The 12,936-nt window shown below is 40.0% G+C and overlaps 1 protein-coding gene across 1 annotated transcript; it reads left to right on the forward strand.

The window, feature by feature from the left end:
• Positions 1–6,056: 6,056 nt before the first annotated feature.
• On the forward strand, positions 6,057–9,203 carry LOC133764155 (secretoglobin family 1D member 2-like). The gene is made up of 3 exons (XM_062197833.1): positions 6,057–6,111; positions 7,727–7,914; positions 9,174–9,203. The coding sequence occupies exons 1-3, from the start codon at positions 6,057–6,059 to the stop codon at positions 9,201–9,203; spliced, it is 273 nt and encodes a 90-aa protein (XP_062053817.1).
• Positions 9,204–12,936: the final 3,733 nt, after the last annotated feature.

A 12,936-nucleotide genomic window follows, 5' to 3' on the forward strand; every position in this document is an offset into this window, starting at 1 on the left:
TTGGCTTTCCATGCCTGAAATACTTTCATGGGCTTTTTAGCCAGATCCAAATGCCTTAAGGGTTGATTCTGAGGCCATAGTACTGTTTAGGGCATTTGTCGTTCTATGAGTCTTCTGTGTATCCTGCTTCCCATGTTGGATCGCTCCCTCCTTTTTAATTATATCAATTATTATTAGCAGACATTGGTCTTATTTATGTGATCCCTTTGACACTTAATCCTATCTTTATGATTAGTTATGTACTTAAGCTGATCACTTTAACTAGTAAGTTGGCATTGGTACCTGCCAACTTAATGGGATTTGGAGTCTCATGGCAAGTTTTTAGCTTTACCCTTCTCTTGTTTCCTGGTGAAAAGAAAAGGGGTTGGCAACATCACTGAACCATGTGACAAGGTATGATTTGGTAAACACAGAGAAGGAAACAATCTAAATGCTCAATGACTTGTCTATACAATGGGCCTCAGTGTTCAACTCAGATCTCATGGCAAAATTCTTGGTGGGCATTAAGTCTGCTAGGATTGCTGGCAGATGGTCTAAAGGAATAGGCTGCATCAACATACACATATCTCTGACTAAACCCAGGGTATGAATCTATAGGATGACCAAGGAACAAAGTCATAAGAAGAGGTAATGAAATGGCTAAAGGCAATTTGAATTATTTGCATGCCAGTGGACATGGCTACAGGATTGGAGAGCAATTCAAAGTATGTGTTCAGTTTTGGAAAATCAGTAAGTGTCAGTTCAGTATTACTGACAAATGGCTTACTGCATGATCAGATTTAGTTTTTTTCATGTTTTATTGATTTATGTGATATTTTTTCATGTTCTTTTTTCTTTTTTATTCTATCATTGTTTTATTTATTTATTTATTTATTTATTTTAAAAAAAGATTTATTTATTTATTTGAAAGTCAGAGTTATACAGAGAGAGGAGAGGCAGAGAGAGAGAGAGAAAGAGAGAGGTCTTCCATCCAATGTTTCACACCCCAATTGGCTACAATGGCTGAAGCTGTGCCGATCCGAAGCCAGGAGCCAGGAGCTTCTTACAGGTCTCCCATGTGGGTACAGGGGCCCAAGCAGTTGGGCCATCTCCTACTGCTTTTCAAGGCCATAGCAGAGAGTTGGATCGGAAATGGAGCAGCAGCCGGGTCTCGAACCGGCGCCCATATTTGATGCTGGCGTTTCAAACCAGGGTGTTAGCCCGCTGCACCACAGCATCGGTCCTATATTTTTATTTTTTTGAAGGTTTATTTATTTATTTGAAAGTCAGAGTTACACATAGAGAGAAGGAGAGGTGGGGTGTTGGGGTTCTTCCACCCACTGGTTCATTCCCCAATTGGCCACAATTGCTGATGCTGCCCAGATCTGAATACAGGAGCCAGGAGCTTCTTCTAGGCTCCCATATGGGTGCATGGGCCTAAGGACTTGGGCCATCTGCTGCTGCTTTCTTAGGCCATAGCAGAGAGCTGGATTGTAAGTGGAGCAACCAGGACTCGAACTGGCACCCATATGGGATGCTGGCACTGGTAGTGGCTTTATGCCACAGCACTGGCCCCTGTTCTATCACTCTTGATCTTTCTTTTTATTCTTCAACAATATGATTATGAAGGGAATAATAAGCTTATTTTCATACTTAATTGTATGTACAAAACTTAAATACATAAATCCCATTTCTATCCTTAGACTTTAAATTTTATTTTATTTTTAATTATTTTTTAACAGATTCAATGTGATTTGTAGTTAGAAGTCTAAGAACATGATAGTTCCTTCCTCCTTTCTTCCTGCCTTCTGTCCTCTACATTTCTTTTTGTCTATCTTTTTTAGTTTTGAGATGACAGATTTTAAATTTACATTACAGTAAAAAAACTTAAAAATTCATAAACAAGAAGCCTATCAAGTAAAATGCAAAAAGGCCTTAGATTAGTGATAATATAGATAACAGCTATATAAAGTAATTGAATGTTTAAATGACCAGCTTGTAACCACACAGAAAATATTTAGATGTTACATTGGCACTGGTTCTATTTCATTGAAAGAAACTATGAATGATTAATTTACAAAAAAACTGTATATGTTGAAATGGTCATATATACATATGTTTTTGTTTTTATTGATGTAAAATCTGAAAGCATATCACATGAATGATCATACAGGAAACGAATGAGTTTTAGTGATAGTGATGTTAATCAGTACTTCAAATTCCTCTGGTCTGTAACAAAATGACACCATGATGTGTAAAATTACTTTGATCCTGTTGGCCATTATTACATTGTGACTTTCTTTTATTTTCTACAAGTATTGATATATAAACCACTTGACATAGAAAAATTTTATGTGTCTCAAAATATTTTTGTTTCTTTAGAGTATATATATTGCTATATTCAGATTCATTTTCTGCTTTACCACTCATATTGTTGATAAATGCCTTTTTTCTTTTTGGAAAAATTAAAGTGTGAGTGATTATGAAAGAATTAGGAATAAGGACCAGTGTGACTCATGAGACATACACAATGAGAGCTCATGTGGTCAATAAAGACTTGTAATCATGTTTTTAAAACTTTTACATACCAGGAACAAGTTCACCAGTTTGATGACCAATCTCCACCCAATGCCTGGAAATATACTCTCAGCCCAAAGGCCATGTATGACCAGTGTTCTGCTATAGACAGAAATTTAGAGATTCTGGTAGCCTTCAGAGTAAATAATTTCTATCCCCACACCAACTCTTCACCTTAGTTCCAATATTTTGTATAAAAAACCCAAATATGATAATAATCACTCAAAACTGACCATAAACAGTAAATTAATTAAAAGTAGCTATTTCAATTTAACTATGGAAGTTTCAATGAGAACCAGAGTCATGTTCACAAGAATGCTTTGTTAACATTTAGAATATATAAAACTTCCTTATTGAAAACTCATATTCAGTTTCATATTTTATGTTGATAGTGAGGTGAATTATTTTGTTTGACTTATCTTTACATTTTTCAATTTTGTTACATATTATAAAAGCTGACATTTATTGCCAAACATTATGCTTTGTGTGTTTCCTCCAATATTTCAGAAACTCCTTAAATACTATATGCCTTTTGGACACTATTTTTACCACAATATTTTACAGATAAGATACACAATATTCTAGGAATAGGTGATTTACTAATGACTCAACCAAAGACAGCTGAGCTCAGCACAGCCCTGATATTCTTGTCCAAAGACCCCTCCTTCCCACCTCTTATTCATTGAGCACATTCTTTGTTTTAGTATGAAGAAAAAACACTGTTCCTCAACAGTAGAGACAAGGGTTGTAAACAATTATCAAATCTCAAAATGTTCCTTTTACTCTAATACATCCCATTTTAGGTATTCTATTAGTTACCCCAGATTAGGGAAAAACATACGGTATCTGTATTTTTTAGCTAATTTCACTAAGTATAATGGTTTCCACTTGCATCCATGTTGTTGCAAAAGACAAGATTTCATTTTTTTACAGTAGTAGAAACTTCAGAAATCAATTCATGCATCTACAACCAACTTATCTTTGACAAGAGAGCTAAAACCAATCCCTGGAGCAAGAATAGTATCCTTGTGCTGGGAAAACTGCATCTCCACATGTAGAGGTATGAAACAAGACCTCTACCTAACAAGTTATACCAAAAATTCAATCAAAATGGATCAAAGACCTAAATCTACAACCTGATATCATCAAGTTACTAGAGAACATTGGAGAAACACTGCAAGACATAGCCACAGGCAAAGACTTCTTGGAAAAGACCCCAGAAGCACTGAGTACATTCTAATTTAGAAAGAGACAATTGAAACATATTACTACTCTTTTAAAGATTCCAATATAAAAATGTATTGAAACCTCATACGGTACTCCATACTACTCAGTCATAAAAATGAATGAAATCCTGTATTTGCAACAAAATGTATGTACCTGGAAACCATTATACTAAGTGAAATAAGCCATTCTCAAAATGACAAATATCACGTACTTTCTCGGATATATGGTAGTTAATATAGAATACAAAATAATGTATAGGAATAAAATGGACAGCTTGAAATTTGATTGATGGTTTTAGCTTTTGTTTATACTCATGTGGAGCTGTGATTTTTTTCTACTTTTTACTTGTTGAATACTATGGTTAATGGTACATTATGCCTGTTGTTTCAGAGTGGATTGAAATAATGTTTTTGCAAGAATTCTAAAAACAAAACAGAAAGGAAGGAAAGAAGGGGATTGGTGGAGGGAATGAGGGAATGAGGGGCATGTGGTTATCTTCTTAAAATTGTACTTATGAAATACATGGAATCTGTTTTATTATATTAATAAGAAATATAAATAAATATAACTGTAATTATTTAATAACTTTAAAGATTTATAAAGATATTTTGATTAGCACTTCACTGAATTCAGAGAATGATTTGAAAATGAGTCACATTTTCAAATGGTCTAATGATTCATGTGGAAAAAGGTAGGTGCCTCTACAACCCATTTATTCATGATAAAAAATTATGGTTTTGTATTAACAACTTCTGCATTATGTTACATTTTCACAATAGTTGAACTATTACTGCATTAGTTGACATTATAATGAGACATTAATATTATCCAAGATTACACTATGGTGTGCATATTAGGGATTTGGACAAACTTATTCTGAGTTGTACGCAACATTAGATTATCCTACAGAAGAAGATCACTACCATGAATGTCCTCTGTGTTCTGTAGATTTATCTCTCTCTCTTCTGCCTTTCTGTGTTATCCATTTATCATTTGAATTCCCCACTATTTTTTCATTTCTAGGATGGACTCTGATTTGAATCAAAAACAAATTTCAGGTTGCTTTATTAAACTTCTGAGAGATGTTCAGGTATTAGATGTAAGAATCCATCATTACTTTCTCTGGGAGGATCATTAAACTGGGATTTTTTTGGCTCATTCCACAGCTCAATATAATTATCTCCACACTCTTCACAGGGTTCTAGACATCACAGCTCCAAGACTTTCCAGACAGAAGCCAATTTACATTTCAGTCACCTAGGAAATGTTGGGACACTGGACATGGGGCCTGATACCTTTCCTTTCCTGAGTGAAGTTGGGAGCTAGGACGTCTTTTCTGATATATGGTGTTGCACCAGTTTTAGAGTTTCCTGGACTACTATGTCCAGATTCTCCTTATTTAATGTGGGGGATCTGTCTCTGTGTCTTCTTGCAATGTTCAGGACTTTCAACTTGATTCTAATTTTTCACAAAGGGAATGTGTCTGTGAATTATGGTTCCATCTGTGTGTGGTAAGGAAAAGAGACTTCAGGAGTTTCACTCTGCTTACTGAAATCACCACCTAGCCTTGACTTAAAATTAAGACTGAAAATGTACACCTTGTAATGTGTCCCTGTCACACTGAAAGAAAGAAATTGAATGACCTGTGAGATGGGCACAAACATGTGAGGCATTTGGATTTCCCAAAAAAGTTTTTATTTTGTGAGTTATTTCAGCCATGCTTTAAAGTAACTATCTTGTTCAGGTGGCAATGGAAAGGGAGACAGAGAAAGGAATGTTCTGGATCAGTGTGCAAGTGTATGACACCTGGTCGACTGTCATTCAGGTAAGGGACAACAAGGGGTTCTCTTATGGACATACTATTCCATAAACAAAGTGCAGTCTTAGCTTCCTGGGTCCTCTACAGCAGCCTGTCCTGCTGTTCTCAGAGCACATTTGTGGCTCTGCATTGACAGAACAAAGATATATCATCAAACCTAGGCTCAAGAGAATCATAGGGTGCCTAGGTGCACATCTGGGGTACAAGGTGATCCCTCAGGTTGTAGTCCAGTGTACAAAGAGGTGTGGAGAATGACACTGATGGAAGGCATCAGCCCTAGCTGAGTAAAGAAGGCTAGAAGCCAGGTCTTGCGACATAGAGCATGCCTCTGTGGGCAGGGCCAGAGAGACTAATCAGGTACAAAATGCCCCGGACTCCAGGGCTCCACAGCTGCTGCAGTGGAGTGTAGAACTGTCTTCATTCTCTGAAGCTGAGAACTCAAAGCAAAACAACTATGAGGCTGTCAATCTCTCTCCTGATGGTGACTCTGGCCCTTTGCTGTTATGAGAGTGAGTATCACTTGTGATGAGCCTCATTAGGAGCCTTTTCTGCACACCGTGATCATTAAGGGGGGGGGGGACAATGAGGTCCAGAACCTCACAATATTCCAAAGTTTTTTCCTCAGCCTATTGAATTAGCACCTCCTTCACTAAAGCTGATACTTCATTTCTCAATTTCAATGAAATTTGTCAGGAAAATCTATGCCAGAAATTTTAGAAAGTCCTTTTTCTGTACTCCTTATCTGACACAAGTCAGCATAGTTCAGTGGGAGTGCTAGACATGAATCTAGGCTCTGCTATACCAGTTCTTTGTCTTGGGGGCAAATGATGAACATTTTCCAGCCTCTTTTCATCACTGGTGTTTACAGCCAGCATCATGAAGAGCTGGGAGAATGAAGATTAAGCCCATAATGGGCCAGTTGTCAGCAGGAAGCTGATATCTGCAGTGATCAGACGTTCTCTTTCCCAGAAACTCTTGGGTGTCCCTTGAGTCTTCAACTATGTTATACCTGGGAGGGTGCCTGTGGAACTCCTAATCCCACAAGAGCCATGTTTTTGGAATTTCTTAATTATAAGCTTTCAAGTGAGTATTACTAGTTTTATAGATGTGCCAGCAATAGCGATGGTAGAGCAGGTCTAATAGCACTAGCAATTTTACCAAATTAGAATAAATTCTAACTGTTCTTCCAACAACACAATGTTTTGCATATCTCTCTGCCTTCAGGATGTTCCAAAATTGTCTGAGACTGACTTTTTCCTCTGATTTTCTGATCCCCTCCCTGTTCTTCTGATGTCTCTGATTCTACCATCTTTAAATTCCACCCAAAGTTGATGCTGTCTGAATTTAGGGTCAAAGTAGGTCCTGATCGGGTCCTTTTTTGATTCAGAGTAGTTCTAAAGCCTAGAAGAAAATGAATCAATGCAAGGAGAAGTCATTTCTCCGGTGTCTATACAATTCCCAATATGATCAGGGGTGGGACAGTTTCCCCTCTCAGCCTCTCTGATTATTTGGGATGTCCCTTTAGAAAGAAAGAGCCCATCACAGTGTCTTTTATGAGCTTCTTATGTATGGAGAGACTGATTGTCTGTCTGAATTTTAGCCTCTGGTTCTGGATGTATCCAATGCCATCTTCTGAATTCACCCAAATTTGCCTCAAAATGTCACCTATAGACATTTTAGTAAATATGTTGGCTCTTCTCCATATTTTCCCTCACTTCTCAGATGTGGTGGGATTCTGTCTGTCATTGACTTCCAAATTGTATTCCCCAGAACCTACTTTTCTCTAGTATCAAGGACTGATCAGGTATCATGCAATTTGCAGACAAACTAAGTTTGTTCAAGGCTACAAATTGGAATTTCAGTTAAGGGGAGAAACTTTGGAAAATAATGGATGTGTGCTTACAAAAAACCCACAACAATTGATCTTGTTATTGAGATCATGTTTTTCTGGTCTTCCACTTGCTGTGTAATCTTGAGGAAACAAAAACAACAAGGATCTTTCACTGTGAGCAGCACAATCTTAGGATGCAAACATGGAGGCCTGGGCATCCTGTGTGGTCTCTCATCAAAAGACCCTGGGAAAATATTTTCCTCACAGAGATTGTCTCCACTCTTCTGCTCCAGGCAATGCGGTGGTCTGTCCTGCTCTTCTCGCTGAAAACTTTGGATATCTGTATTTTAATGAAAACCTGTTCCGATTACAACTGGCCAAGTTTATGCCACCAAGAGAGGCATCTGAGGCACTGATAACAGTGAAGAGATGCACAGATGGAATGTCCATTTTCAAACGAAACCTAATTGCGAAAGCACTGGTAATTTCTTTTTCTTTTCTCTGTAGTGGAATCTGTTCAATCATACAGGCATGAGGTCAGCTTCCCACTGAATAGAGGTCCAGTGTGATGGACATTGGGCTTGTGTTCACCTGAAATAATGTGTAACTCCAGGCCATACACTGTGTGCTACCAAAACTCCTACTGAATTAAACTCAGGTGCACTGATCTTTCCGAGCTAATTCCTCCTTAGGTCACCCATCTGGTGGCTGCTGTGTTCATGATGTGTCCTGAGAAGAACAATCTGGGTCACAAGTGGTGATGTTGAAGCAGCAGAGTTTGCTGAATGCAAGGTCCACTCAACCAGGGTGTGTCAATCACTATGGAGTCTCAGGGGAGTTTGGGAATGTAGAACAAGGAGACAGAGGTAGGGGTGGGAAGTGGAGCCGGTCCTCTGCAATAAATAGACAACAGATGCTTGAGTTTGTCTACCAGATAGCAGAGCCAGAAACCTACTTTGTCTTCCTTGTAATGAACAGTGGAAGGCACCCCTTGCTGATTTATCGCCTACATTGCCACACTGAACTAGAGCACTTATGTGGGTCTCTGTCATGAAATCTGGTGGTATAGAAAGGTCTCTCCATCCATCTGGTTTTCTCGGTTTAGATTGTGAAATTCGGTTTCAAAGTCCATCATAGTTGGAATTCTGTGCTAAGATTTCCATGGATAACAAGGCACAATCCCAACCTTGGGAGCCTGGAATGTCCTGAATGCAGTGTTTCCCAAAGTCTCACCCCAATTCTGCTCTAGGTCTCTCAACTCTGGGTCTCTCATTGGAGGTAAAAGCAGCATCCACTATACTGAGACATCAGAGAAAGAAACTCCTGGGCATTTGTGTCCATTTATTTATCCTCTCCTTCCATTAGAGACCTGAACCAAATAATTGAGCTATTTCAAGACAAAAGAGAGCTCTTCAGAATTATATTATTAAAAAAAGCTATATATGATCTGAAAATTTTTCCAAAATAAGCTTATTTTTTATTCTATTTTTCAGCAATCTTTTGAAAGACTCTGGTATTTGACTCATTTAGGAAATACTGTTCTTCAACCTGAATCGTTGTAATTTTTCCAGGTGTATGCCATAATTTAACACAACTCAGCTTTATCACATTTTAACTTAACAAATGCCATTCAAAAGCAAATCTCCATTGATGTATTGGTTTTGCTTACCTGTTAACTCCTGGGCAGTCATGAATGACTTTACCTTTGCTTCCCGCTTTCTTTCTGTGCTTTAATTTCAGGGAGAAGTCGTGCTGCAATGTCCTGTCTGACATGTGAACAATGTTGTATCCTTCTTTCCAGTGTCTTTCAAGGATACCTTGATCTTATGTGCAATGTATAAAGGTTTCAACGTCTTCTCTAATAAATCACTTTCCTTGCATTCCTCTATGTGTCTTCTTACTAACCTACAATGACAACACATGATTTGAGCTGGATTTAATAAATAATTGTTTTCTTGGTGTTGGTAATAGTCATTGGCAGAGACCAAACATCCAAAGGAATCAGCAATGCAAGCATCACAAAAGCAAATGAGGGCTGGGGGTGGGGGGGGGAAGATGGCAGAATAGTGAGGGTGTGCACTGATAGTCTGGGAAAAGATAGTTTAATAAAAGTGGAGTTACTGTAGCCTCAGGAAAAGGCTCAGGGAAAAATTGCAGAGGAAACTCTCCCGGATCTAGTGGATGTGACACAGAGGACAGACGGGGACAGCGAGGTAGCCCACTGCGTGGAAACCCAGCCCCGCCGAGCTGCCACCCGTCGGGAGCCACCACTCCTCGGGCACTGCTGCACCAGCCGCCACCACCCTTCCCCCAGCCCACCCTGGGACGGACACTGAGACACGCACGACTGAGTGGGGGAGGAAATAGAAAATGGAACAGAGTGAGTAGCACCTGCGGAAAGAGTGCGCGATTCAGGGGTACTAATTGAGGGACTAAAAAATCCAGGATTCCCCCCCCCCCCCCCAAAATCGGAGCTGCAGTGGGCAGGAAGCAACCATATTGTTTGTTTACATTCGGGCTTAAAGGAGAGCTGCTTCCCTACCACACTAACCTTCAGGGGCGGAGCACAAAGGTGGAGTGGAGCAACACGACACCTTGCGCAGGGGCAGGCAGGCAGTGAGGGAGGGCAGCTCAAAGCCCTGACGCCAGTCTACTCAAGTTACCAGAAAAAAAATCTGAATAGCACCTGAGGGAAGAGAGCAGGATCCTGGGGGTGAACTGAGGGATCAAAAACGCCGGGATCCTTAGGAACCGCCAACCCACAATCAGAGCTGCAGCGGGCAGAGTGCAGCCACCCTGTTTGTTTACATTCGGGTTTAAAGGAGGCTGGCCTCTGCTCCAAAGGGGGAAGCAGCAGGGGCGGAGTCCAAAGGTGGTCTGGAGCTACTTGACACTCCTCACGCAGGAGGTGCAGTGAGAGAGAGTGGCTGACCAACGAACCCCAGGCACAGACACGTAAGGGCAAATATAGGAACAAGGAAACCGGCCCCTAAGGGGAGGAGATCGGCACCTCAAAGCCCTGACACCAACCCACGCAAGCTACAAAATAAATTAAAAAAATTTAAAAAACCCCAAAAAACAAATAAACAAACTCTAGAAGGCAGAGCAGCCTGCTTACACTGGATATTGGTACAGACTCACAGCAGTCTATAGCAGAGGGAAATCAACCTGAAAAACCACCCAGACAGAATGCCAAAAAACAAAACAAAAACCCACAATAAGAATACAGAAGAACATATAAACTCGCCAATGGAGCAGACTAAACCAACCATAACAGAGGCTGAAGAAGAATTTGAAACCATGCCAGAAAATGAATTCAGAAAATTAATAATCAGATTACTTAGAAATAATGAGAAACAGTGTCGAGAGCTGAATGAAAAACAAGCCCAAGGATTAGAGATCCTAAAGAGAAGCCAGAATGAAATACTGGAAATGAAAAACTCAATTGACCATATAAAAAACACCGTGGAATCTATCGGAAACCGAACAGATGAAATAGAAGACTGAATATCAGAATTTGAAGACAAACTTCCAGAAATAATACAGTCAGTTCAAACGCAGGAAGAAGAAATTAAAAAATTAAAAAATATGGTTGGAGACCTACAAGATTCAATCAAACGGTGTAATGTTCGGATAATAGGAGTCCCTGAAGGGGTGCAAAGAGAGAATGGATTGGAAGGTGTTTTCAATGAAATAATATCAGAAAACTTCAAACAGAGGCAGCTGGATAACAACACCCAAATACAGCAGATAACCAGGACTCCGTATAGGGTAGACCAGAAGAGAAATTCACCGCGACACATTGTGGCAACACTCAGCTCAGTGACACACAAAGAACAAATCCTAAAATATGCCAGAGAAAAATGACAAACCACATTCAGGTGTAAGTCAATCAGACTCACCCCAGACTTCTCATTGCAAACACTACAGGCAAGGAGACAATGGCATGATATATTTCAAGTTTTAAAAGACAAACAATGCCAGCCTAGAATACTATACCCTGCAAAGCTATCATTTATGAATGAAGGGGAAATAAAGATCTTCCAAGACAAACAAAAACTGAAAGAATTTGTATCCACACGCCAACCCTACAACACTTGCTCAAAGATGTGCTGCACACAGAAATACAAAAACAAGAACTTCACTACAAAAAAAAGTGAATGTAGAGAAACCTACAAACAAAGTTCAAAATACATAAACAGCTCATTTCAGGAATCATGAATGGGAAAAGACAGTACTTAACAGAAATCATACTGAATGTGAATGGTCTTAACTCTACGACCAAGAGACATAGACTAGCTGATTGGATCAAAAAGAGAATCCATCTATATGCTGCCTTCAGGAGACACACCTTATCAGCAAAGATGCACGCAGACTGAAAGTGAAAGGATGGGAAAAGATACTCCAAGCTAACAGAAATCAAAAAAGAGCTGGTGTGGCCATCCTGATATCAGACAAAATAGACTTTAACATAAAAACTATTAAAAGAGACAGAGAAGGGCACTATATAATGATTAAAGGATCTATCCAATATGAAGACATTACTATTATAAATGTATACGCAATTGGAGAGCGGCAAGATGGGGGAATAGGCAGGGAGCCCACGATTAGTCCAGGGGACAGACAGGTTAATAAAAGTGGAAATACTGCATGGTCAAGGAAGAGTAGGGGAAGAAACAGCAGAGGAAACTCTTCTGGAACTAGTGATTCACAGTGGACCTGCGTGGAGAGCGTGGGAGCCCAAGTTCGGGACACCAGCAGCAGACTCAACACACCAGCGCTGGAACGCGAGGTGAGCCGAACCTCCATAGCCCGAGACACCAGCGGGCAGGTGGAAAGAGGAAACTAGAGGGAATGAGGCTTGAAACTCCGTGGGGAAAAGTTCACCAGGCTAACTAGAAGAGAGAGAGGAAAAAAAAAAGTGACCGATAGGGACACAAGTTTTTCTCTCTCTGCTCACCCCTCAAAGGTGAGCAAGACAAAGAGGAGGCGCCATTTTGGACATACGTCATAAGCAGGGCGACCTCAGGTCTGCACTGGCCCTGAGCCTAGCAGAAAAACCTGACTCTGGGGGTAGGGGTGAAATAACAGGAGATTAGCATCTAACTTGGCAACCCAGTGGGAGACTGCAGGAGAATTGGAGCCCACACTGAGGGCAGCAGAGATTCCCTGTATGGTCCTTGGGAAAGAGCTTCCAATCTCTGGCTACTGTGGGTATATCATTTGCCTGCTAACTACCTCCAATTACATTCAGCTGTGCGGAATTACTTCCCTTTTGAATCAAAAAAAGGAAGAAAGAAAGAGAGATTTACCACACCTAACCTGGGAGTGTCCTCTTTGACACACCCTCAACCCTGAGGAACCAAACACAGCTCTCAGTCCACACTCATCTCAAGCCTCTAAGGCACCACCGAAGCAGACAGTCCACTTAATATAGAGCCATAGTGTAACAAGAAAAAACACCACAGTGAAGAAACCAAATATCTCCAACAGCCAAACAACA

Source organism: Lepus europaeus, chromosome 7 (genome assembly GCF_033115175.1).
Source record: "Lepus europaeus isolate LE1 chromosome 7, mLepTim1.pri, whole genome shotgun sequence".
In the NCBI taxonomy this organism is placed as follows: Eukaryota; Metazoa; Chordata; class Mammalia; order Lagomorpha; family Leporidae; genus Lepus; species Lepus europaeus.